The 25,080-nt window shown below is 44.5% G+C and overlaps 1 protein-coding gene across 1 annotated transcript in view; it reads left to right on the top strand.

Annotated features, from left to right (window-relative positions):
• LOC144685630 (putative phospholipid-transporting ATPase IM) overlaps positions 1–25,080 on the top strand; it is a 329,489-nt gene that overhangs the window by 18,663 nt on the left and 285,746 nt on the right. The window contains exon 2 of the mRNA XM_078550359.1: positions 14,370–14,454. Within this exon, the coding sequence (XP_078406485.1) occupies positions 14,412–14,454 (43 nt within the window). The 5' untranslated portion in view covers positions 14,370–14,411. The remainder of the gene's footprint in view (positions 1–14,369; positions 14,455–25,080) is intronic.

Here is a 25,080-nt window from a genome sequence, read left to right as displayed (position 1 = left end):
ATGATCTTGCCTGGCCGGCATCCTGCTTACACGCCATCTGTCTTCATGCAGGACAAGCTGGCACACAACAAAAGGGAGAGGTAGCAATGGTGGAGGAATGCCCAACATCAAGGTCCTCACAGACTTTGAAAATAGAGTCATCCATCTGGCTGGTGATGACCTGGACCATTCCTGCATTGACGGAGAGGTCAGCGGTGCTCAGCTAAATGAGGATCCAGCAGTGCAACATCCATCAGACAAGCATGCTGAGAGTCAGTTCCCCTGTCCTAAAGTCCCCTGCCATGCACTAATTGTCTCTCCTTACTTTCGCAGGCCGACCTGGGAAGCAGCTGACGGGGTCCACGAGCCGGGTCCTTGACTCAAGCCCTGAAGACATCTTGGAAGAAGAATCTGATGACACCCCAATTGAAGACCTGTCACAGTGCTCACCCGCACCCTCCACCAGCACAGACATACACACCTTGGTGGGACTTAGTTGTAGAGTAGCTTCGGGGTCACAATCTGGTGAGCACCTCGCACCATCTGATCCAAAGCAGGCGGTGGCAGCGGCTTCCCAGGTTTCCGGCACTCGGAGGACTGCTGGAGGCCAGAAATCTGCTGATTCCGAGTCAGATGATGAGCCTTTGGACTCGATCATACCCCAGTTTCTGGAGCTGCAAAGGCAAGCTTGGGAGCATCAGGAAGAGGGTCCGTCCACCTTCAGTCTGAGGTGATAGCACTGGCGTGCCAACGCATCGAGGTTGATACCGGCAGGATGGCAGCCTTCATAGAGACCTTGGTCCAGGACATCAATCCTGCAATGCTGCGTAGGCTAAACTCCACCCCTGACGCTGTAGTTGTCCTCCAGCAGTGTCAATGTGGGAGGGGTGTGGGGCAGCTCGATCTTACTCCAGCTTCCCCTTCTCAAGGAGTCAGCCAGGGGCCCTTGGGCATCCTTAGGGAGGAGGATCAGCAGGTGCACACCCCGGGGCCATCCATTCAGATGACTCTGGGAGTGTTCGGTCCATCCAAATCCCCTCTGCCTTTGATCCCAGCAACTCCAGCTCCACAGGCCAAGGAGGGTGCCATTGCAACACAGCGGGACCCCGAAAGCGGGCCAGGTCCCTCCAGCTCTCGGCTGATCAGAGGATGCCCGTCAAGGTCATCACAGACAACAGTTGGCAGTCAGGAGGGTGCCTGCACCTCCGCTGTGGATGTCGGGAAGCACCAAAACATAGCGGCAGGGCTAAGAAGATGTAACTCTTTTTGTTACAAACCAAGTAAACTAAATTAACAAATCAAGGGAAAATTAAACGGCAGCCCCTTTAAAGGGAAACTGCAAAAACAAAAGGCAAAATTAGCCTGGGCACGGGTTTTAATCTCTTGAAACTAATGTTCACTATTGTAAATAAACTCCCAAGAATGTCTCCTTGCCCGTGGCTCCTTATTCTGATGAGCAGTGTTCGTGTCACTCAGATGTGAAACCTTGGTTCCCACACACTATAAAGGCAGGTGTCTCAGTCCAGGGCCTCTTCCCTGTGCCGTGTGTAACCTGTGCAGCATGTAACCTTCAGACCAAAGTGATGGCCTGTTTTCACGTTCACTGGACACATTAGTGATGCCTGCATCTCGATGGTGCTTGTTATTGCTGCCAGAATGTCGTGGGCAGGCATCACAGAGTTCCATCATTCTCTGTGTGCTCTCAGCACCTCTGAAGTGGGGCTGGCCGCCATCTCTTCAGCATCTGTGACTAGTGACAATGATCTGTGCTCCAGAAGGTGCTGAAGGCTGACGAAGGTTCAGGTGCATTTAAAGTTTCACGGCTGCATCTCCGTTCTATGACCCTGATCACAGAGCACAAGCGAGCTGCCCTCAGCTAGACAGGAGTCAGACATTCATGGAGGCTATGTGAAGGAAGATCTGTGGAGTGTCCTCACTTCATGTCTTCATCATCCTCATGAAATGTAGCAACTATTAGGGCCTCCGCTGCGTCTCCACGACGTGAGCCTGAGCACTGAGCGTATATATACTGCCATCAGCCACACAGGAGTCAAACATTCACAATTGAAAGGTGAGGATGTCAGGACTGTCCTCTTTGCATCTCGTTATCATCCTTCATGAATCTTGTGGCTATGAGGGCCTCCCGAGTGTGCCTGCCTTGTCTGACCAGCGCGTTGGCTTCATCGCCAGCATCCTTGCCTTCGAGAACCTCATCATTGCCATCCCGTTTGATGTCCTCCTCATCGGATGATACATGTAGCTCCTCCATTTCATCCTCAGTCAGGTCCTGCCCCCGTTGCAGCGCCAGGTTGTGGAGCGCACAGCAAGCGACGATGATGCGCAACACCCTCTGGGGACTGTATTAAAGTGTTCCACCAGACCTATTGAGGTACTGAAACCTCATTTTCATGATCCCTATCGTCTGGCCCACCAAAGTCCGGGTAGCGGCATGAGCCTCGTTATACCGTCGCTCCACTGTAGTCTGAGGCTGCCGCATGGGGGTCACCAACCACCTCCTCTGTGGGTAGCCCTTGTCCCCAAGGAGCCAACCCTGCTTCTTCTCTGGACCCTGGAAGATGTCAGGGATCTGAGACCTGCTAAGAATGCAAGAGTCGTGGACGGTCCCTGGGAATAGTGCGCCAACCTTAAGGATGTATTTGTTGCACACCAGCTGAACATTCGGAGTGGAAGCCCTTGCGGTTGACGTAACTGACTGCTTGTTGCTATGGAGATCAAAGAGTGCAGTCGATGGCATACTGAACCTGTTGTAAACCAGAGATCTGCACAAATCCCAGCACTCTTACTTCCTGGCATCCCTGATCCCGAAATGCACGAAGTTCTGTGCCTTCGCGATGATGGCTTCTGTGATCTCCTGGATACACTTGTGTGCGGAGGCTTGTGAGATCCCGCACAGATCACCTGTGGAGCTCTGGAAGGAGCTGCTGGCGTAAAAATTGAATGCCGTGTAACTTTCACGGCCACTGGCAGTTGATGCCCTTCATGTCTCCGTGGCTCCAAATCCAGCAATAGGTGGCATATATGACCAACCAGTTCCCTAGACATGTGCAGTCTTCGGCAACACTGGTTCTCAGTCTCGCTGTGGATCTTCAGCTGTGTGTGCAGCAGGCCCTGCTGCCCCTTCATCTTGAGGGAGGTGCCTCCACTGCACTCTTCTTCTTCTTCTCTGGTCTCTGTAAACCATGAGGCAGACCGCTAAATCGCCAGGCTCCATGATGCTAATGTTCTCTTGCTGCAGGATCAAAGAGACGAGAGGGTTAGCACAGGTGTACAAAGAACCTCTTGGTTACGTCTGAAGGCCCCTTCACGCATGAAGGAGGGTGATGGCCACCACTCGGATGGCCAATGTGTAGTGCGCTCATTGGCTGTCTGAAACCCCATCCACCTCCACCCCACTCCACTTGACCGATTGATGGCAGCTTCAGCCATTGGACTCCATGCTGTGCTCTCAGCTCAGGCATTCACCTAACCCACACTGCAAAGCTGCGCCGTTAGCTTGAACCATAATGGATACTGGTACAAACAATAAAGACATTGCAAGGGGCTGTGAGTGCCTCCATAAGTGACTGCGCCATGGCCACCTTTTGCAAGGGGATTGTACAACATGTCCAGTCGGCCAATTGCTCTGCTGCCTCCGAAAATGCACATTAATTTGCAGTCTGCGCCCGAGGGGTGAAAAGTTCTGGAGCATTTGGTGGCACTTCCATGCTTTTGCGTTGCTTGAGCGGGCAGAAAAGCGTCAGAGGCCCGACTCCAATCATGTCAACAGAGCTGCTCCAGAACGGTCTCAGCCGGAGAAGAATGCTCACTTTTGACAAGCTTTTCCAAGTGAGTGGCATGTGTTTGAGTATTGCCGTCAGTCTGTCTGCCTATCCCCCACCCACCCCGGCATGTGCTTGAGTATTTCTTTCAGCCCTCCCCCCACACTGGCCTGACCCACACTGGAGCCCGTGCCCCAGCACCGCACTGAAAGCCAGCCGGGAAAAAGCGACTTGCCTGGGCTCCTGTGAATGTGCAGCATCTTTTCCTTGGAGTCCTACAGGCGATGTTTGTGAGCGTTGTACAAGGTTGTGTGTGCACACCTCTGAATTCTCCCTCGAAGTTCAGTTTGCCAGGAGAGGTAGATAGATTCTTGACTAACAAGGGAATCAAAGGATATTGGGGGCAGGTAGGGATGTGGAATTGAGGCCAAAACAGGTCAGCCTTGATTGTAATGAATAGCGGAGCAGGCTCGAGGGGCTGAATGGCCTACTCCTGCTTCTGATTCGTATGCTTGGACCAAGGCTATAATGAGGTCAGGAGCTGAGTGGCTCTGGCAGAACACAAACTGAGCATCAATGAGCACGTTATTGCTGAGTAAGGGAGGCTTGATAGCACTGTCAGCAATCCCTTATGTCACTTTGCTGATGATCGTGAGTAGACTGATGGGACGGTAATTGGCCGGGTTGTATTTGTTCTGCTTTTTGTCGGCAGGACATACCTGGGCAATTTTCTACATTGCCGGGTAGATGCCAGTGTTGTCGCTGTACTAGAATAGCTTGGCTAAGGGTGCAGCTAGTTTTGGAGCACACGTCTTCACTACTGTTGTTGGAATGTTGTCAGGGCCCATAGCCTTTCAGTATCCAGTGCCTTCTGCCGTTTCTTGATATCACGTGGAGTGAATTGAATTGGCCGAAGACTGGTATCTGTATTGCTGGGAACCTCAGGAAGAGGCTACAATACCGTGGCTATAAGATCTGGTCAGATGCTGGGAATTCTGCAGGTTGTAACTCACAACCTGATTCCTCAAAGCCTGTTCACCATGTACAAGTCAGGGGCGTAATAGAATTCTTTAAACTTGCCAGAATGATAGAAACATATAAAATAGGAGCATGTTATGACCGATGCTGCTGGTAAAGCGGAGTTATTTAAAAATCCCAGATGGAAACTTTAAACAAGACCATAAGACCATAAGACATAGGAGCAGAAATTAGGCCATTTGGCCCATTGAGTCTGCTCTGCCATTCAATCATGGCTGATAAGTTTCTCAAGCCCATTCTCCCGCCTTCTCCACATAACCTTTGATCCCCATACCAATCAAGAACCTATCTACCTCGGTCTTAAATAAACAACTGTCATACCTATAATTTTAAGTGTTATGTTTGAGATGCAACCTTAAATTCAGCAATCAGACCATCAGTTCTCGAGATAAAAGCAAAAAACTGCGGATGCTGGAAATCCGAAACAAAAACAAAAATACCTGGAAAAACTCAGCAGGTCTGGCAGCATCTGTGGAGAGGAACACAGTTAACGTTTTGAGTCCGAATGACCCTTCAACAGAACTAAGTAAAAATAGGATTTTTTGCTATTTTTACTTAGTTCTGTTGAAGGGTCATTTGGACTCGAAACGTTAACTGTGCTCCTCTCCACAGATGCTGCCAGACCTGCTGAGTTTTTCCAGGTATTTTTGTCATCAGTTCTCGAGGTTTTACATTAAACTAAATGAAACATTTTATTAATTTACACAGGTTAAAATACATGTAGAGATGGATATAAATTAACACTATCATAACTTTTAACAAATTCCCAGACTAATCTCCATTAAGGCAACAGCAACCCATATTCTTAACCAAACATCAGGCAAAGCGTTTTCACATTAGGAGTTCAGAATGAGGTTCTTTCACTTTGGTTCCGGTGGAGAAAGTTGGAGGCTCGCAGCTGACTTTTGATCTTGTCCCTTGACATCCAGGGTTCTCCAGACTTGATCCCCCCCCCTATTTACGGGAACATATTTGCCCTGTACTCTTGCTGTTTCCTGCTTAAAAGCCTCCCACTGCTCTGACACAGTTTTATCTGCAAGAAGCTGCTCCCAGTCCACTTGGGCCAAGTCGTATCTCAACATAGTAAAATTAGCCATTCCCCAGTTTAGAACTTTTATTCCCTGCCCAACCTTATCCTTTTCCATAACTATCCTAAATCTATCCAGAAACCATAATTTTTCCATAATTATCCTAAATCTAAGACAATAAGACATAGGAGCAGAAATTAGGCCATTCGGCCCATCGAGTCTGCTCTGCCATTCAATCATGGCTGATAAGTTTCTCAACCCCATTCTCCTGCCTTCTTCCTGTAACCTTTGATCCCCTTACCAATCAAGAACCTATCTATCTCGGTCTTAAATACACTCAATGACCTGGCCTCCACAGCCTTCTGTGGCAATGAATTCCATAGATTCACCACTCTCTGGCTAAAGAAGTTTCTCCTCATCTCTGTTCTAAAAGGTCTTCCCTTTATTCTGAGGCTGTGCCCTCGGGACCTAGTCTCTCCTACTAATGGAAACATCTTGCCCACGTCCACTTTTTCAGTATTCTGTAAGTTTCAATCAGATCCCCCGTCATCCTTCTAAACTCCTCGAGTATAGACCCAGAGTCCTCAAACATTCCTCATATGTTAAGCCTTTCATTCCTGGGATCGTTCTCGTGAACCTCCTCTGGACCCTCTCCAGGGCCAGCACATCCTTCCTGAGATACGGGGCCCAAAATTGCTCAATATTCTAAATGTGGTCTGACCAGAGCCTTATAAAGCCTCAGCAGCACATCCCTGCTTTTATATTTTAGTCCTCTCGAAATAAATGCCAACATTGCATTTGCCTTCCTAACTACTGCGTCAACCTGCAAGTTAACCTTAAGAGAATCCTGGACTAGGACTCCCAAGTCCCTTTGCACTCCAGATTTCTGAATTCTCTCCCCATTTAGAAAATAGTCTATGCCTCTATTGTTGTATTCCATCTGCCACTTCTTTGCCCATTCTCCTAACCTGTCCAAATCCTTCTGCAGCCTCCCCGCCTCCTCAATACTACCTGTCCCTCCACCTATCTTTATATCATCTGCAAACTTAGCCAGGATGCCCTCAGTTCCTTCATCTAGATCATTAATGTATATAGTGAAAAGTTGTGGTCCCAACACTGACCCCTGCGGAACTCCACTAGTCACCAGCCGCCATCCTGAGAAGGACCCCCTTATCCCCACTCTCTGCCTCCTGCCAGACAGCCAATCTTCTATCCATGCTAGTACCTTGCTTCTAACACCATGGGCTCTTAGCTTACTGAGCAGCCTCCTGTGCGGCACATTGTCAAAGGCCTTCTGGAAGTACAAGTAGATAACATCCATTGGCTCTCCTTTGTCTAACCTACTCGTTACCTCCTCAAAGAATTCTAACAGATTTGTCAGGCATGACCTCCCCTTGATGAAACCATGCTGACTTTGCCCGATTTTACCATGCACTTCCAAGTATTCTGAAATCTCATCCTTAATAATGGACTCTAAAATCTTACCAACGACCGAGGTCAGGCTGATCGGCCTGTAATTTCCCGTCTTTTGCCTCATTCCCTTCTTAAACAGGGGGGGTTACATTAGCGATTTTCCAGTCCTCTGGGACCCTCCCTGACTCCAGTGATTCCTGACGCCTCCACTATCTCTTCAGCTATCTCCTTCAGAACTCTGGGGTGTAATCTATCTGGTCCAGGTGATTTATCCACCTTCAGACCTTTCAGTTTTCCTAGCACCTTCTCCTTGATAATGGCCACCATACTCACCTCTGCCCCCCCAACTCTCTTGAACTTTGGGGATGTCACTCGTGTCTTCCACCGTGAAGACTGACGCAAAGTACCTATTCAGTTCCTCTGCCATTTCTTTGTTCCCCACTACTACTTCTCCAGCGTCATTTTCCAGCGGCCCAATGTCCACTTTTGCCTCTCTCTTACCCTTTATATTTCTAAAAAAACTCTTGCAATCTTCTTTTATATTACTGGCTAGTTTACCCTCATATTTAATCTTCTCCCTCCTTATTTCTTTTTTAGTTGTCCTCTGTTGGTCTTTGTAGGCTTCCCAATCCCCTGGTTTCCCACTGCTCTTCACCGCATTGTATGCTTTCTCTTTAGCTTTTATGCTGTCCCTGACTTCCCTTGTCAGCCATGGTTGCCTCTTCCTCCCTTTAGTATGCTTCTTCTTCCTAGGGATGAATTTTTGCTATGTCTCCCAAATTACTCCCAGAAACTCCTGCCATTGCTGTTCCACTGTCTTTCCTGCTAGGCTCATCTCCCTGTCAAATCTGGCCAGCTCCTCCCTCATGCCTTTGTAGTTCCCTTTATTCAACTGTAGTACCGTTACATCTGATTCCAGCTTTTTCCTCTCAAATTGCAGGGTAAATTCTATCATATTATGGTCACTTCCTCCTAAGGGTTCCTTCACCTTAAGCTCCCTTATCAAATCTGCCTCATTACACATCACCACATCTAGAATTGCCTGTTCCCTAGTGGGCTCCACCACAAGCTGCTCCAAAAAGCCATCTCATAGACGTTCCACAAATTCCTTTTCTTGGGATCCACTACCAACCTGATTTTCCCAGTCTACCTGCATATTGAAATCCCCCATGATCACTGTAACCTTGCCTTTCTTACACACCTTTTCTATCTCCTGATGTATCTTGTGCCCCACATCCTGACTACTGTTCGGAGGCCTGTACATAACTCCCATTATGGGTTTTTTACCTTTGCGGTTCCTCAACTCTACCCACACAGATTCTACATCATCTGACCCTATCTCATTTCTTGCTATCAATTTAATTTTATTTCTTACTAACAAAGCAACCCCACCCCCTCTGCCAACTTGCCTATCTCTTTGATAGGATGTATATCCTTGGATATTTAGCTCCCAGTCCTGATCCCCTTGCAGCCATGTCTCTGTGATGCTCACCACATCATACCTGCCAATTTCAATCTGCGCCACAAAATCATTTACCTTATTTTGTATACTGCGTGAATTCAGATACAACACCTTCAGTCCTGTATTTCCTGTCCCCTTTCTCATTGTTGTCCCTTTATCTGATGTGCTTGATGTTAGATTCCTAGCCCTTTCCAAATACTCTGTCCTATTTTGTGTTCTGGAGACTTTAATAGCCTTTCCGGGGCTCTCCTTTCTTTTCAGTTTTTTCATAATTTTTCATGAAGTTGAATCCACCCCCTCACACACTAACCTGCTGCTTTGTTTCCCATTAGTCATACTTCTTGGAGTTTTACCTTTCCCTCCCCCCCACTTTCTAGTTTAAAGTCCTATTGACCACCCTATTTACCCTTCTCGCTAGTCCAGAATCTATCTCCAAAATGCTCCCCTACTGATATGCCTTCCACCTGCCCGGGCTCATTTCTGAATACTAGGTCCAGAATTGCCCCCTCCTTTGTTGGGCTTTCTACATACTGGCTAAAAAAGTCCTCCTGGATGCAACTTAAGAATTTTGCTCCCTCCCTACTGTCATGAGGGATATTAACGCATATAATGTTGTTGGAAATTATTATTTTTTAAATAGAGGTTTAGTCTGTGTCTGTGAGTGTGTGTTTGTTAATTGGATTAAAGCCAGCCAGTCTGGGTGCTTTGATGTATAGTAGTTTTGAGATGTTAACAGTAAGGTGCATTTGCGTTTTGTTGAATAAACCATTCAAAGACTGGGGGTGAAATCTTGCACCTATTTAGGAGAGACCAAGAAACATGTTTATATTACTAATAAATTTGGTACTATGAAAGGGGTTTAATTATTAGAATAAGTGGAGTTCAAAGGTCCTGGTGATACAATGAGAATTTGCATTCAAAGGAAAACGCTGGGTATAACAGAAGGGAGTTTGTGTATGCAGGGCAGAGGCATGGAAGATCTAAGCCTGTCAGCCCTACCACTGTGTCTGCAAAGGAACCAAATTGAAAGAACCTCATTTTGAATTCGTAAGGTGAAAATGCTTTGTCTGGTGTCTGTTTAAGCCTATTGGTTATTATTGCCTTAGTGGAGATTAATTTGAGAATTTGTTAAAAAGTTATGATGGTAGTAATTTGTAGACATGTGTTTAATACCTTGTTGTAAATTAATAAATGTTTCATTTAGTTTGATATAAAAACCTCTGGTGGGTTCATTTCTGAATTCAGAGTTATATCCAATTGAAAAAATAGGTTATGACAGTTGTTTAAAGTTTCCTCCTGGGATTTTAAATAACAGCCTTTACCAACTGCTGTGTCATAACACTACCTTGCACACTAAAACTATCCCAATTAATATTTGGGTAGTTAAAATTAAAAGTAATATTGCCCCTGCTTCCATGTGCCTTAATTTTACACACTAACTTCTTATGTGGGACTTAATCAAAAGCTTTCTAAAAATCCAAATACATCACATCCACTGGTTCTCCCTTATCTATTCTGCTCGTTACATCCTCAAAAAACTCCAGTAGGTTTGTCAAACATGATTTTCCTTTCATAAATCCATGTTGGCTTTGTGTAATCCTGTTGATATTTTCATGTTATTACATCCTTTATAATAGACTCTAGCATTTTCCCTACTACTGAGGCTAGGCTAACCAATCTGTAATTCGCTGTTTTCTCCCTCCCTCCTCTTTTAAATAGTGGGGTTACATTTGCCACCATCCAATCTGCCGAGACTGCAGAATTTAGGAAGGGAGTAATTTAAGGATAAGTCATGGCAGGGCAGCTCGGCCAAGTGGAATGCTCTGCCTGTGCAATGTGGAATGTCAGGGATACAGTGTCTAAGGCGACCATGTGTGCAGGAAATGTCTCCAGCTGTAGCTACTCAAAATCTGTGTTTTGGAGCTGGAGCTGCTGCTGGAGTCAATGTGGAGCATCCACACGGATGAGATCTTCATGGATAGCACGTGCAATGAGGTGATCACACCGCAGTAAAGAGTGCAAAAGCAGAAAGAGAATGGGTTACCGCTAGACAGAGTAAAAGAACAAGGCAGGCAGCGCAGAAGTCCCCTGGGTCCATCTCCCTCTCCAACAGATTTTCTATTTTGAATATTGCTGGATGAGATGGTTTCTCAGGGGAATGCAGCAAAAGCCAAGTCCATAGCACCATGAATGACTCAGCTGCACAGTGGGGTGGGGGGGAGTGGGAGAGCAATAGTGATAGGGAATTCTTTCCTACAGGGAACAGATAGACGTTTCTGTGGCCACAGACGATGTATGTTGCCTCCCTGGTGCCAGGATCAAGGATGTCACTGAGCGGCTGCAGGACATTCTGAAGGAGGAGGTGAGTAGCCAGAGGCTATGGCCTATATCGGTACCAACAACATAGGTAAATAGAAGGATGAGGTCCTGGAAGCAGCGTAGTGACAGCTGTACTTTCTCGTACTTAAGTCTCTGGAATGGATCTTGAACCCACAACCTTCTGACTGAAGAGGTGAAAGTGCTATCAAATGACCCATGGAGTAGGGATTGGACAACCTCCATTTTCATACTAGTACCCAACAGCCATCCACCTCATTTCCTCCTCCACAAAGCAACAACTGTGAAGGATCGTGTTTTGGGGAAATAGACAAAACAACTTTACAATATCATATAATATTGCAGCACAGAGGAGGTCATTAGTCCATTGTGCTTCTGTTGGCTCTTTGAAAGAGTTATTCAATTAGGCCCACTTCCCCAGACTTTCTCCATAGCTGTGCAAATTTTTATTTTACAAATATATATCTAATTCCCTTTTGAAAGATATTATTGAATCAGCTTCCACTACTGCTTCAGGTAGTGCATTCCAGATGATAACATGGGATAGAGAACACATTCAAATCAAAAGATATTGATTAGCTACTATTCAAATATGTTGTAATAATTAATTTTGGATGAGGCAAAACAATGTTGGGAAAAATGCATTAGCACACACGTCTGGGTGTAAAACTGAAGGTAATGCAGTAGCATTTTTTGCCAGCTTTTGAACACATACCAATCATTATTGTGCATTTGATGGTGCATTTAAACAAAGGTGTCAGGTCGTAAAGCCTGCCTCAAGACTCATTGTGACTAAATGGCTGTTTCATCTCACTCTTAGTTACTCTTATACTTGCTGCTTAGCAATGTTCCTTTACAGGAGGAGGTTGTGTTGTGTGATTATCCACAGGGAAAATAATGAAATACCATGTCCAACTAAACAATGTGCTTGTCACCAACATATTGCAGCTTTGTACTACTGTTTCAGAGATTTGACAGATTTTCTTGTGCTTTTGTGAAGTAAGACTTGCATTCAGATCGTGCATTTTATGTCCTTAGTAGCTTCGCAGCAAATGAATTAGTTTCTGAAGTGTAGTCACTCTTGCTTTTGTTGGCAAGTGTAACAACCAATATGTGCACAACGAGATCCCAAAAAATAGAGATGAGGTGAAGAGCCAATTAATCTGTTTTGGTGGTGATGGTTGAGAGGGAGAAGCTCCTGTTCTTCTTCAAAAAAAGTGCCAAGGTATCTTTTACATCCACCAAAATGAGCAGACCTCACTTTAAAGTCTTATCTAAAAGATGCCATCTCCAACAATTTAACACTCTCCTGAGGTTTCAGCTTAGACTATGTAGTCAGATCCTGACACGAGACTTGATCGTAAAACCTTCTCACTGAAGAAGATGAGTGTTGTTTCTCTCAATCTCTGATTTTTCTCTGATGATTTTCTTTGATATACCATCCGAACGGATTCAACTGCCTGCTCTTCGGGTTGAATGACTTTTTTTGGAATGAACCTACTCCCAGTGCAAGAGACACTTTTACTAGTGAAAGTGGTGAGAGAAAACTTAAAGAAGCAGTCACTTTAAAAGCCACTGACAGCTGACCTATGTTCCAGTTATAGCTCTAGGATCCTGTTGTATTTAGACTTTTGACTCCAGATAGTTTTTGTGGGTTCAGCATCTCAAACACTCTCCAAAGTGTGCCTTTGCTCGCTTTGACCCAGAGAGCATGTTCTTGTGTCCAATATCTAGAATAGTTGTAGGAAGCTTAGGGATCAAGCAGAAAATCTTCATTACTGTATATTAGCTTATTTGTCATATGACATTCTCCGAAAAGGGCCATGAGTAACTCTGGAGAGCAAGCTGACAGGTAAAAACTCTGCAGAATAGTGATGCTTGAAGGTTTGTTTGAGTCCCATTCTTCTGGGTTCCTATGCTTCTCATTGTTACCAGATCCAATATTGCCATACACCAACCTCACAAATACTCCCACTTCACATCCCCTAGTTGTCCTGGACTCCAGGACCGGCTTCTCCAGCACCCTTTCCTGCAATATTCTTAGACCTCAGAGACTCCATCTCAGGGGCTCCTAGACCCAGATGTCCAACTGCAAATATGCTAGACCATGAGACAACACTCTATTACTGCCAAACTTCACGTCTTATTCCCGGTGCTTCCAGGTCATAAAGCTGTCCCCAATGCTGATAAATTAGTGTTCCTGATAATATTACTTGCCATTAGAATTTGTACTTATAAAATCTGTGATTAACCATGTGCAAGGATACAGGAATTTTTGTCTGTGGGATGTGGATGTCGCTGGCATTTACTACCCATCCCCAATTGCCCTTGAGAAGGTGTTGTGGAGCTGTCTTCATGAACCACTACAGTCTGTGGTATGGGCACACCCACAATGCCTTTAGGGAGGGTGTTCCAGGATCTTGACCCAGTGATAGCGAAGGAACAGAAGTACATTTCAGGGTGGTTTGTGACTTGGGAGGGAAGTTGCAAGTGGTGGTGTTCCCAAGCTGACCTTGCTGTTCTAGGCGGTAAAGGTCACAGGTTTGGTAAGTTGGTGCATCTTGTAGATGGTACACACTGCTGCCATGGTGTGCCATTGGTGGAGGGAGTGAATGTATAATGTGGTGGATGGGGTTCCAATCAAGCGGGCTACTTGATCCTGGATGGTCTTGAGCTTCTTCAGTATTGTTGGAGCCACACTCAGCCAGGCAAATGGAGAGTATTCAGTCACACCCCTGATTTTTGCTTTGTAGATGGTGGACAGACTTTGGGAAGTCAGGAGGTGAATTACCCACTGCAGAAATCCTAGTCTGTGATCTGCTATTGTAGCCACAGCATTCAAATGGCTGTTCCAGTTGAATTTCTGGTCAAAAACATCAGTTAGTATGAAGATTTTCTTTTGTTTTATAGTTCAATATGCCATTAACAAATCCATATTTATTTAAATAATTATTTAGGTTAACGATGTGCTGGTGTAACATGCTGACTGCCAATGTGCTAAATTTGGAAATGTCAGATGCTGGTTTGATCCCCATTTCATTAAGTTGTCAAATTTACCTAATTAGAAGCTGGGCTGTTCTCGACAGGAGAGAAGCGGTTGTGCCACAAAAGTACATTATCCTCATGCATATTCCAGAAAGTAATTCAAATACAGTACAGGTCGAAACCTAACCTTTGATTACTTGCCACTGCTATTGGGCTTAACAGGTATTGTGTTTTGAATAAACTAGATAGAAAATAAAAAATGAGGGGGAGGGATTAGAAGGTGACACAATTAATTTAATGACATAGGCTTGCTAACGTATTAATTACTACTTTTTTTTAAAAAAACAGGAATTTCATGGATGCTTAGAGAACTAAAATAAAACATTTGGGATGCCACTATTTGGTATAGATTGTACCCAGTCCAAACTTCAAGGTAAGCTACAGGATACTTGCAATAACGTTTCTATCTATTTTAAATCCAGACCTCTCTACAAGGGCACTCTTGTCTCTCTGTGCATTAAAGTGTCTGTAATAGTGCTGAATGTTGAAAAACCAAGTACATAAGGAAAAGTAAGGTTGAGACAAAAATTCCAGTCATTTAAAGCTGTCTCCTTCACAGATCCTGCAGAACATTTATATTCTATTTGATATATACTGCCTGAACAATTTCATGTCTTGAAGAAAAGTCTCAAAAATTCCTCCCTGCCCACCCTACAAAGATATATTATGCATATAATAAAAAAAAATCTTAGGGCTGTGTAGGATTTAGGAATATACAGACAAGACAATTTTGCTATTCCTGGCTTGCCCTAGAGTTGAAAGACAGAATAACAAAATTAAAAACTGTAACTATTAGTAATCTGAAATAAAAACAAAAAAATGGTTGAAATGGACAGTGGGTCAGCTAGCTTCATAAATAGAAAAGGACAACAACTTCCAAATATATTGCACCTTTTAATTTAGTAAAACATCCCAATGTATTTCACGGCAGCTTAATCAGACATAAATTGACGTAGGTTGGAAGGAGATATTAGGATAGGTGACTAATAGTTTTCATCAAAGAGGTTGGTTTTAAGGAGCATCTTAAATGAGGAGAGAGAGAGCTGGAGAGATTTAGGGAGGGAATTCCAAAATTTAGGTCATAGATGGTTGAAGGCATGGCCACTTGCAGTTGCACAAGTGGCTAGAAGACAGGTTATGACTTTTCAGGTGTGTACCTTCATCAGGAAGTTTGTGGATGACACGAAATTGGTAGGATGGTAAATAGTGAGGAGGATAGCCATAAACTGCAGGAGCATATCATTCGATTGGTTAGGTGAGCAGTACAGTGGCAAATGGAATTCAACCCAGAAAAGTGTGAGGTGATGCACTTGGGGAGGCAAGGGATTACACTATGAATGGTAGGAACCTGGAAAGTACTGAATTTCAGAGGGACCTTGGTGTGCATATCCAAAGATCCCTGAAGGTAACAGGGCAGGTAGATAAGTTGGTTAAGAAGGTATATGGGATACTTGGCTTTATTAGCTGAGGCATAGAATATGAGAGCAGAGAGGTTATGCTGGAACTATATAAAATGCTGGTTAGGCCACAACTGGAGTACTGTGTGCAGTCTTGGTCACCACATTATAGGAAGGATATGATTGCACTGGAGAGGGTGCAGAGCAGATTTACCAGGATGCTGCCTGGGCTGGAGGGTCTGAGCTATGAGGAAAGATTGGAAAGGTTGGGGTTGTTTTCCTTGGAGCAGTGAAGGTTGAGAGGGGACTTGATAGAGGTGTATAAGGTTATGAAGGGCATAGATAGGAAGGCACTTTTTTCCATTAGTAGAGGGGTCAATAACCAGGGAGCATAGATTTAAGGTAAGAGGTAGAAGGCTAAGAGGGGAGTTGAGGAGAAATCTTTTTCACCCAGAGGGTGGTGGGAGTCTGGAACTCACTGCCTGAAAGGGTGGTTGAGTCAGAAATTCTTGTAACATTTAAGAAGTATTTAGAGATTCAATTGCGTTGCCATGGCCTCCAGGGCTATGGGCCAAGCGCTGGAAAATGGGATTACTGTTGGCAGATCTTTGTCACGTGGACACAATGGGCCAAATGGCCTCCTTCAGTGCTGTAAATGTCTAGGGTCAATGAGTCTATGAGGACTGATATAAGGTCTTGCTTATATGCTCTTGGCTAATGTTATGAGCATGGAGAGATGAGAGATAATTTTCCCCCTTTTCTCACCTATTGGCTGCTCACTACAAGATGTATTTTTTTAGACAAGGAGTGCTTAACCCTTTGAATGCTGTGACTTCAAAGAATAGACACAAACAGTCTCATGTAATTTTAAATCAAAAGAAAGGATACATGCACACATGTGCACAAAAAGACAATTTCTAGAGATATAACATGCACTTAGATCAGTAGATTAGTAAAACAGAAACAGGTCACTTCTTTACAGCCCTTAAGTTGGTGACTCAAAACATTGCAGGCCAGAAAGTTTCTCTCCTGGTTCCTTGAAGACAAATGGATGTTGGAAGTTTCTGGCTTTTCAGTCGAAATTATAGTCAAGCCTCTGTAGTGAAGAAATATAATGTTGTGGGTAAAAATAATTAGGCATTTAACTGCCTGAGGTGATGTTCTTTTCAAGGCAGGGTTCTTTCCTTTTTCTGGTTGAGATCTCTACCTCTATGATGCTGATTCCAGACTGCCTTGCTGGGCTGCCCTTGTGGACTAATAAGATATTGGCTCTCTCTCAAGCCAATTTCAGTCATGTGATGGCAGTATCAATTGGCTTCAACCATTGGCTTCAACCCACTGCGTGGACAATGTAATTGACACACAGAATCTTAACAGCATAGAAGGAGGTTATTTGGCCTGTCATGTCTATACCGGCTCTGCAAGTGAGCATTATGACCGAGTGCCATTGCCCTGCCTTTTCCTCGTACCCTTGCACATTGTTTCTATTCAAATAATCTTCTTGAATGCCTCGATTAAGCCTGCCTACACCACACTTCCAGGCAGTGCCTCCCAAACCCTAACCATTCGTTGTGTGAAAAAGTTTTTTTTCTCACGTCACACTTGCTTCTTTTGCAAATCACTTTAAATCTGCGTCCTCTCGTTCTTGATCCTTTACGAGCAGAAACAGCTTCTCCTTATCTATTCTGTCTAGTCCCCCATTATTTTGAACATCTCTATCAAATCTCCTCTCAGGCTCCCTCTCTCCAAGGAGAACAGTCCCAACCTCTCCGATCTATCCACACAGCTGAGGTTCCTCCTCCCTGGAACCATTCTTGTAAACCTCTTCTGCATGCTCTCCAATGTGTTCATGTCTTTCCTATAATATGGTTCCCAGAACTGCACACATTATTCCAGCTGAGGTCTAACAAGTGTCTTATATAAATTCAGCATAGCCTCTTTGCTCTTATACTCTATGCCCCTATCAGTGAAGCCCAGGATACAATATGCTTTATTAACTGCTCTCTCCACCTATTCTGCCACCTTCAATTATCTAGATATATGCATATCCCAAGTCTTTCTGCTCCTGCACCCCCTTCAAAATTTCACCCTTTATTTTATTTTCTGTCCCAGTTCTTCCTACAAAAATGCATCACTTCACACTTCTCTGCATTGAACTTCATCTGCCACCTATCTGCCCACTCCACCATCTTGTCTATGTTCTCTTGAAGTTCCACACCATCCTCCTTGCAGTTCACAATACTCCCAAGTTTCATATTATCCGCAAACTTTGAAATTGTCCCCTACACAGCAAGATCTAGATCATTAATATATATCAGGAAAAGCAAGGGTCCCAACACTGACCCCTGGGGAACTCCACTACAAACTTTCCTCCAGCCTGAAAAATATCTATTGACCATTACTCTCTGCTTCCTATTTTTCAGCCAATTTTGTATCCACGTTGCTACTGTCCCTTTTATTCCATGAGCAATAACTTTTCTCACAAGTCTGCTGTGTGGCACTGTGTCAAATGCCTTTTCAAAGTTCATGTACACCATGTCAACAGCCTTACCCTCATCAACTTTTTCTGTTAACTTTTCAAAAAAACTTTTCAAAAAACTCCAGCAAGTTAGTTAAACATGATTTCCTCTTTAGGAATCCATACTGGCTCTTCCTTATCAAACCATAGGACAGAATCTTTGGGTCGGCGAGCGGGGGCGGGCCTCGCTCGCCGACACATAAAATGACGCGTGGTGACGTCGGGAGTGTGTCCCGACGTCACTGCACGTCATTCTGATCCTCAGTTCAGCAGGCGTGCAGCCGACTCTGCTGCGTATCCGCCGAACTGTCAAAGGCCTATTAAGGTCATTTAAAAACTAATTAAAGTAATTAATTGAGCTGCCCGTACAACCTTAAGGTTGGCGAGCAGGCGAAGAGCCCAGGCGGCCTTCGCATTTATCATGAAACCTCATCCATGCATCCATGGGCAGGTTGAGGTTTCGTGAAGAGTTTATAAATTAAATACATTTTTTTATTAAAGTTCGTTGACATGTCCCAGTTCATGTGACACTGTCACATGAGGGGACATGTCTTAAAATTTTTTATTTTCTTTCTGAAAATTTTAAAAAATCAATCTAATCTCCCTGAGGCAGCTCCGTGCCTCAGGGAGATTTCTGCACTCCTACGTGCGCATGCGCGAAAGAGCACAGGCCCCAACTCTCCCTCCTCCTCCTGCCCGCACAGGGCGCGCTCAGTGCTTGCGGGTGCGTGTCACGCTGGGTGGGCCTTAATTGGCCCGCCCATGCAAAATGGCAGCGCCCAGCCGATCACGGGCAGCTGTGCATTTGCCCGTGCCCGCTCCCACCCAACCCCCCTGACGGGAAGAAAATTCTCCCCATATTTTTCCACGTGGCAGCTAATTCTATCCTGAATAATTGTTTCTGGAATCTTGCCCACCACTGAAGTTGAACTGACTGGTCTGTAATTGCTGGGCTTATCCTCACAACCTTTTTTGAACAAGGGCATAATTTGCAATTCTCCAGTCCTCTGGCACCACCCCTGAGTCTGGGGAAGACTGAAAGATTATGGCCAGTGCCCCTGCAATTTCTATTCCCACTTCCTTCAATATCCTTGGATGCATCTCATCCGGTCCTGGTGCCTTGTCAACTTTAAGTACCAACAGTCTATTCAACACTTCCCCTTATCAATTTTGAACCCTTCTAGTGAGAGAGTTTCCTCGTCTGACACCATGGCCTGAGTAGCATCTACCCCCTTGGTAAAGACAGATGCAAAGTATTCATTTAATAACTCAGTCATGGCCCCTTCGTCCATGTGTAAATTCCCTTTTAGGTCCCTATTCGGCCCTACTTCTCCTTTTACCACCCTTTTACTATTTATATGCCTATAGAAGACTTTGGGATTCCCCTTTATGTTGGCTGCCAGTCTTTTCTCATAATCCCTCTTCATTTCTCCAAAATGCTTTTTCACCTCTATTCTGGACCTTCTGTATTCCTCTTGGCTTTCAATTGGATTTTCTACCTGACACCTCTCACAAGCGCACTTTTTCTTCTTTATCTTAATTTCAATCTCCTTTTTCATCCAGGGAGCTCTGGATTTGTTTATTCTACCTTTCCCTTTCGATGGAATAAACCTTGACTGTGCCCGGACCAATTCTTTTTTGAGGGTAGCCCATTGTTCAGCTAGTTTTTCCTGCCAATCTTTCATTCCAGTCTATTTGGCTAGCTCCATTCTTTCCCCACCAAAGTCAGCTCTTGTCCAGTTAATTATTTAAACTCTGGATTGCCTATCACCCTTTGCTACCATCATCCTAAAATGTACAATACAATGATCACTGTCTCCTAAACGTTCATCCGCTGACACTTGATCTGCTTGGCCCACCTCATTTCCAAAAACCAGGTCCAACAGTGCGTTTTTTCTTGTTGGATTGGACATGTACTGCTGTAGAAAATTCTCCTGAACACAATTTAAGAACTTTTGCCCCTCTCCACTCTTTACACTACCACTGTCCCCATCTACATTCACGTAATTAAAGTCTCCCATTATAACTACTCTATAATGCCTGCATCTCTCAGTAATTTCCCTGCAGATTTGTTCTTCTACGTCCTTCTCACTATTTGGCAATCTATAGACTATACCAAGCAATGTAATTGCACCCTTTTTGTTCCTTAGCTCTAGCCAAATTGATTCTGTCCTTGAACCCTCTGGGACATCCTCTTTCTCCATCACTGCAGTGCTCTCCTTAACCAATATTGCCTCCCCTCCCCCTTTCCTATCTCTTCTGAACACCTTGTACTCAAGAATATTTAACACGCAGTTCTACCCTTCCTTGAACCAGGTCTCTGTTATCACCACAACATCATATTTCCACATGGCAACCTGCGCCTGTAACTCCCCAATTGTATTTACTATACTCTGTGCATTCACATACATGCACAGTAGCCCTGATTTAGATCTTGTTACTTTCTCCCATATCGACATTAACTATTCTCTAAATTAGTGCTCTGTCTCTCCCAGTATTTTGTGTACCCTGGTATTCCTCTCTAATATTTTTTCTTGGTTCCCACACCCCTGCCAAGTTAATTTAAAACCCTCCCAACAGTACTGGCAAAACGCCCCTGAACTCAAGGAACTCAGTCCCAGCTCTGTTCAGGTACAACCTGTCTGGCTTGTACAGGTGCCATCTCCCCCAGAGCCAGTCCCAGTGCCCCAGGAATCTAAAGCTCTCCCTCCTGCACCATCTTTCCAGCGATGCATTCATCTGCCTTATCCTCCTATTTCTGTACTCGCTGCTACGTGGCACTGGGAGCAATCCGGAGATTACTACATTAGAGGTCCTGCTTGCTAATTTTCTACCTAGCTCCCTAAATTCTGATTGCAGGACCACGTCCCCCTTCCTACCTAAGTCATTGGTACCAATGTGGACCACGACCTCTGGCTGATCATCATCTCCCAGAAGAATGTCTTGCAGCCGCTCTGATGTACTTGACCCTGACACCAGGGAGGCAATATACCATCCTGGAGTCATGTCTACGGCCAATGAAACGTCTGTCTGTTCCCCTAACCAATGAATCCCCTATCACTATAGCTCTTCCTTTCTCCCCTCCTGTACAGCAGAGCCGCTCGTGATGCCACAAACTTGGCTCTGACTGCAGTCCTCTGAGGAACCAGCGCCCTCACCAGCTTCCAAAACAGAAAACCAATTTGTGAACTGGACCCCAGGGGACTCCTGCACTACCTGCCTACCTCTTGGACTGCCAGGTGGTCACCTATTCCCTCTCTGTCTCCAGGCCCTTAAACTGCGGTGTGACCACCTCTCTGAACATGCTATCCATGTAGCTCTCAGCATCGCGGATGCGCCCCAGTGACTCAAGCCACCGCTCGCGCTTTGAAACCCGGAGGTCAAGCTTCCGTAGCTGACAGCACTTCCTGCACACGTGGTCATCTAGGGTACCGGTAGTGTCCATGACTTTGCACATATTACAGGACGCACATTCCACTTGACTGAGCTGCCCTGCCATGTTTTAACTCCACTTCCCTTACGTTAATTCTATTTTGGATTATTTATATTATTTTATTATATTGACCCTTAAATTTCCCTTATTTCTGGTACTTCACAGTTAAATCCAAGTATAAGATCGTTAAACACATTACACTTCTCTAATTTACTCACCAGTTCGTACTTATCAAGGCCGCTGCTCAACTTTCCGAGCAAAGGTCAAAAAAGAAAGGAACCACCTCCTCCCTTCTCACTAAACCCTCCCAGTCATCAAACTCCAACTGAAGCACTCTACTGCAGCCAAAAACAGCACTATAAGATAGCCTACTTTTATACCCTCTGAACCTAGCCTCTGAAAACCTGATTAAGTCAGTTATCTAATCAACCAGTTGCAGCTGCAAACTGAGCTTGTATGAGCACTGTTTAAGGCTGGACTAAAACTCACCGTCTTCCAACCCTAACAGTAACTTTTAATTAATTGCTAAATTAAAGGAAGACAAGACTTTATATAGAATTTAACCCTTAATTTAACCCTTAAACTCCCTCAGTCACCAAGCTCCAACTGAAGGCCTATACTGCTGCCAAACATTGCACTCCAGTGGGGAAATGTTTGGGATCCCATTAACATTCCAGCAATGATCGTCCTCACTGAATGACTTTATTTGAAGTTCCATCTTCATGAGGCTGGAAGGTCTAGCAGCCATTGTCATTTTAAATCTCTTACATTGAAATGGTGAGGGTAGTCATTTAGCACCTGGGAAAGCAACTTGCATTTTAAGTAACTTCCCAGAGCTATTTTCCGTATCTGCCTCGGTCTGTCCAGAAATCACAAAACCCGACTTTGAGTCCATTTTGTGAAAGTACAGTGTCAATATTCCATGTTGCTGCTGTTTTTGTTTAAAGAAAATAAAGTGTCCATTTCCTGATCAGTGTTATGGGCATGATGTGACCATTGCACTAAGTAAGTAGCAGTGAATAGGTAGAGATGAGATTAACTCAGTGAAGTGATGCTGGCTGCAGAGCATGACAGTCCTCACCTTTCTTTTCACTGGTTGCAGCCTCAGTATTCACCATGTGAGCTGATCAGTGAGAGAATTCACCAAACGTTGTTGGTGACACAAAGCCTGTGATTATGTCTCCATTTGTCTGAGATTTTCCATCAGATGGCCCGGAGAGGAATACACACTGCATCGTGATACCTAGAATTAAAACAATTCATAAGAAATATCCAAATCACTATTGTGGATTCAGTTGCTGTGGCTTGTGCCACAAACTGATCAGCAGCTGTCACCAACTTCAAGGCAGAAAGCCCTATATTTCTTGCAGCGTATCCCACCATGCAGGTAATAGACTTATCTGTGGAAACAACCATAAGCCACAAACTATGAGATATACTCCCCAGTCTGCAGCAATCCTTCATGTCCTGAGAGTATTCTGTGCTTTCAAATCTTAGATGGATAAGGATCCCTTTCTCTGGCAAATACTTGAAGGAGTTGGGGCATGGAGGTGAAGGTAAAGTGGGAACATTCTCACTCTGACAAAGAGCATCCTCTTCCCTTCATCCACCTGCTCCCCTTCCTTCTGCTCACCTGGACCAATGAGTTTACCCATTTTATCATCCTGTATTTCCCTATCTAATTCCTCCTGGTTGATTCTAAATGACCAACAGTAAGACTAATCATTCACAGAGCATGTAAGGACTTGCTGCTTGTGAGCATAGTCTTTCCTCTGTTCAGTGATTAAATTGACCTGACAGCACAAAACGTGTTTTGAAAGTAACTGGCAAAAAATGTAAAAAAATGAATTTTGCCCTCAGTGCATATTTCGTATTACTGGCTCCTGCATCAGTATGGTTGCTTCTCAAAACAAAATAACAAAAGATTGTTCAAATGGTAACACTCTCATCTTTGAGTCAGATGTTTGTGGATTAAAGTCTCACTCCAAGATTTGCAAAAAGCTGAGTTCAAGCCTTACTCTAGGAGTTGAAGAAATAAAATAAACTTAAGCTTCAGCAGAGAGACTTTAAATTGGGGGTTCAGATGAAAACAGTGAGCCCTTGTTCTGGCTAACATTTTTCCCTTAACCTACAGCACAAGGAATAGATGAATCTTCTTGCTGTTTGTGGAAACTGTTTATACACAAAATGGTTTCCATGCTTATCTATATAACAATTGTTGTATTTCAAAGTATTTCATTTAGAAGTGAAGTATTTTGGGATGTTCCGAAGATAAGGCAAATTTTTTCATATGCGCCTGCATCAAGTTATACGTACAGATTTATTTATTTAATATGACAGTGGTAGGTGAAAGAACAGTTTTATTTACCTATGTATCTGCTGGTTTAAGCAAAACACTCGGGCAGCAAAATTTGGTTCCGCAATGCCTGTAGCTTTAGCGCTGCAAGTGCCATTTTGGTACCAAAACATTGTGCACGCATGCTGCCGCTGTGGCTCGTGCCAGACACATTTTGGCAAGAGCATTAGCGTGAGTGTTAGGGGCGTGTACTGGAAGTAGGCAGAGTAGGCAGAATGTGACTTGTCAGCATCTAATGCTGATCTAATGCCAGTGCTGCCATTTTTGACCTCACTGCTCCAGTTAACATCCTCTCTTTGAGTATGCACAGCTGAACATGCAGGAAGAATCATCAATTACTTTCAGGTTAGTTACTAATTAATTTCTGCTGGCTCCAAGCTTCTAGAAGCTCTGTGTGTTTTGAATGCTGTTTAAAGTTGTTCAAATCAACAGGAAGCGGTGCTGCAAGTGGAGATACCTTGGTTTTAACTTCAGTGGTTCTGGTCAGTCATGGATGCTATTTTGACCATTCCTCTTGTTCTGCAGCATGAAAGGGAGATTAAGCAGGGGCAGCAAGGAAGAGTATAAGGCTGCTCAGAGAGGGATGGAAATGAGAAGGGCTCTCAGCTGGAGACCTATCCACCTAGGTTCTTCAGGAAGCATCTCTCTTACTTCAACCTAAGTCAGGAACAGCGTGTGCGTTGTCTCCATTTTACAAAGAAGGTGCTCATGGAAATCTGCCACCCCTTGCAGGCAGACCTTCAGCCTGAGAGCAGGTCAAGGATGGCATTGCCAGTGGCTGTGAATGAGACCATGGCCATGAATTTCTTCAGTTCAGGATCCTTCCAGGCTGGAGCAGGTGACACCTATATCAACTCCCATTTACTGACCACTGCTTTATAAGGGTGACTGACTCCCTTTATGCTAGGAGAGGAGGGTACAGAGAAGAAAGTGGAGAATGCTGTGGCTTTGCCAGGACATTGGGCTTCCTCATGGTGCAAGACACTATTAACTGCACATGCGGCTTTATGGGTACTGCATTTAAATCCAGGGATATATTGCCAGTGCAAAAAGCTCCACTCCCTGAATGTTGCATTGGTGCGCGACCATGCTCAGTACACCATGTAGGTGAATGCTTAATATCCTGAGCCAGTATTTGAGCCACAGCATTAAACCAGCAGGTGGCTGCTGACTGCAAAGGCTACCCGCTGACCACCTGTCTCATGAAATGGATGCATAAACCACCCACAAGTGGATAACATACAATGAAAGACATGCTGCCACAACGAACAAAGAGGTTCTCAAGTCTGGACCGC

This window comes from Cetorhinus maximus, chromosome 1, assembly GCF_964194155.1.
Source record: "Cetorhinus maximus chromosome 1, sCetMax3.hap1.1, whole genome shotgun sequence".
Taxonomy (NCBI): domain Eukaryota; kingdom Metazoa; phylum Chordata; class Chondrichthyes; order Lamniformes; family Cetorhinidae; genus Cetorhinus; species Cetorhinus maximus.
The sequence above is the reverse complement of the archived record's forward strand: the minus strand, read 5'-3'. Positions and strand labels throughout refer to the sequence as shown.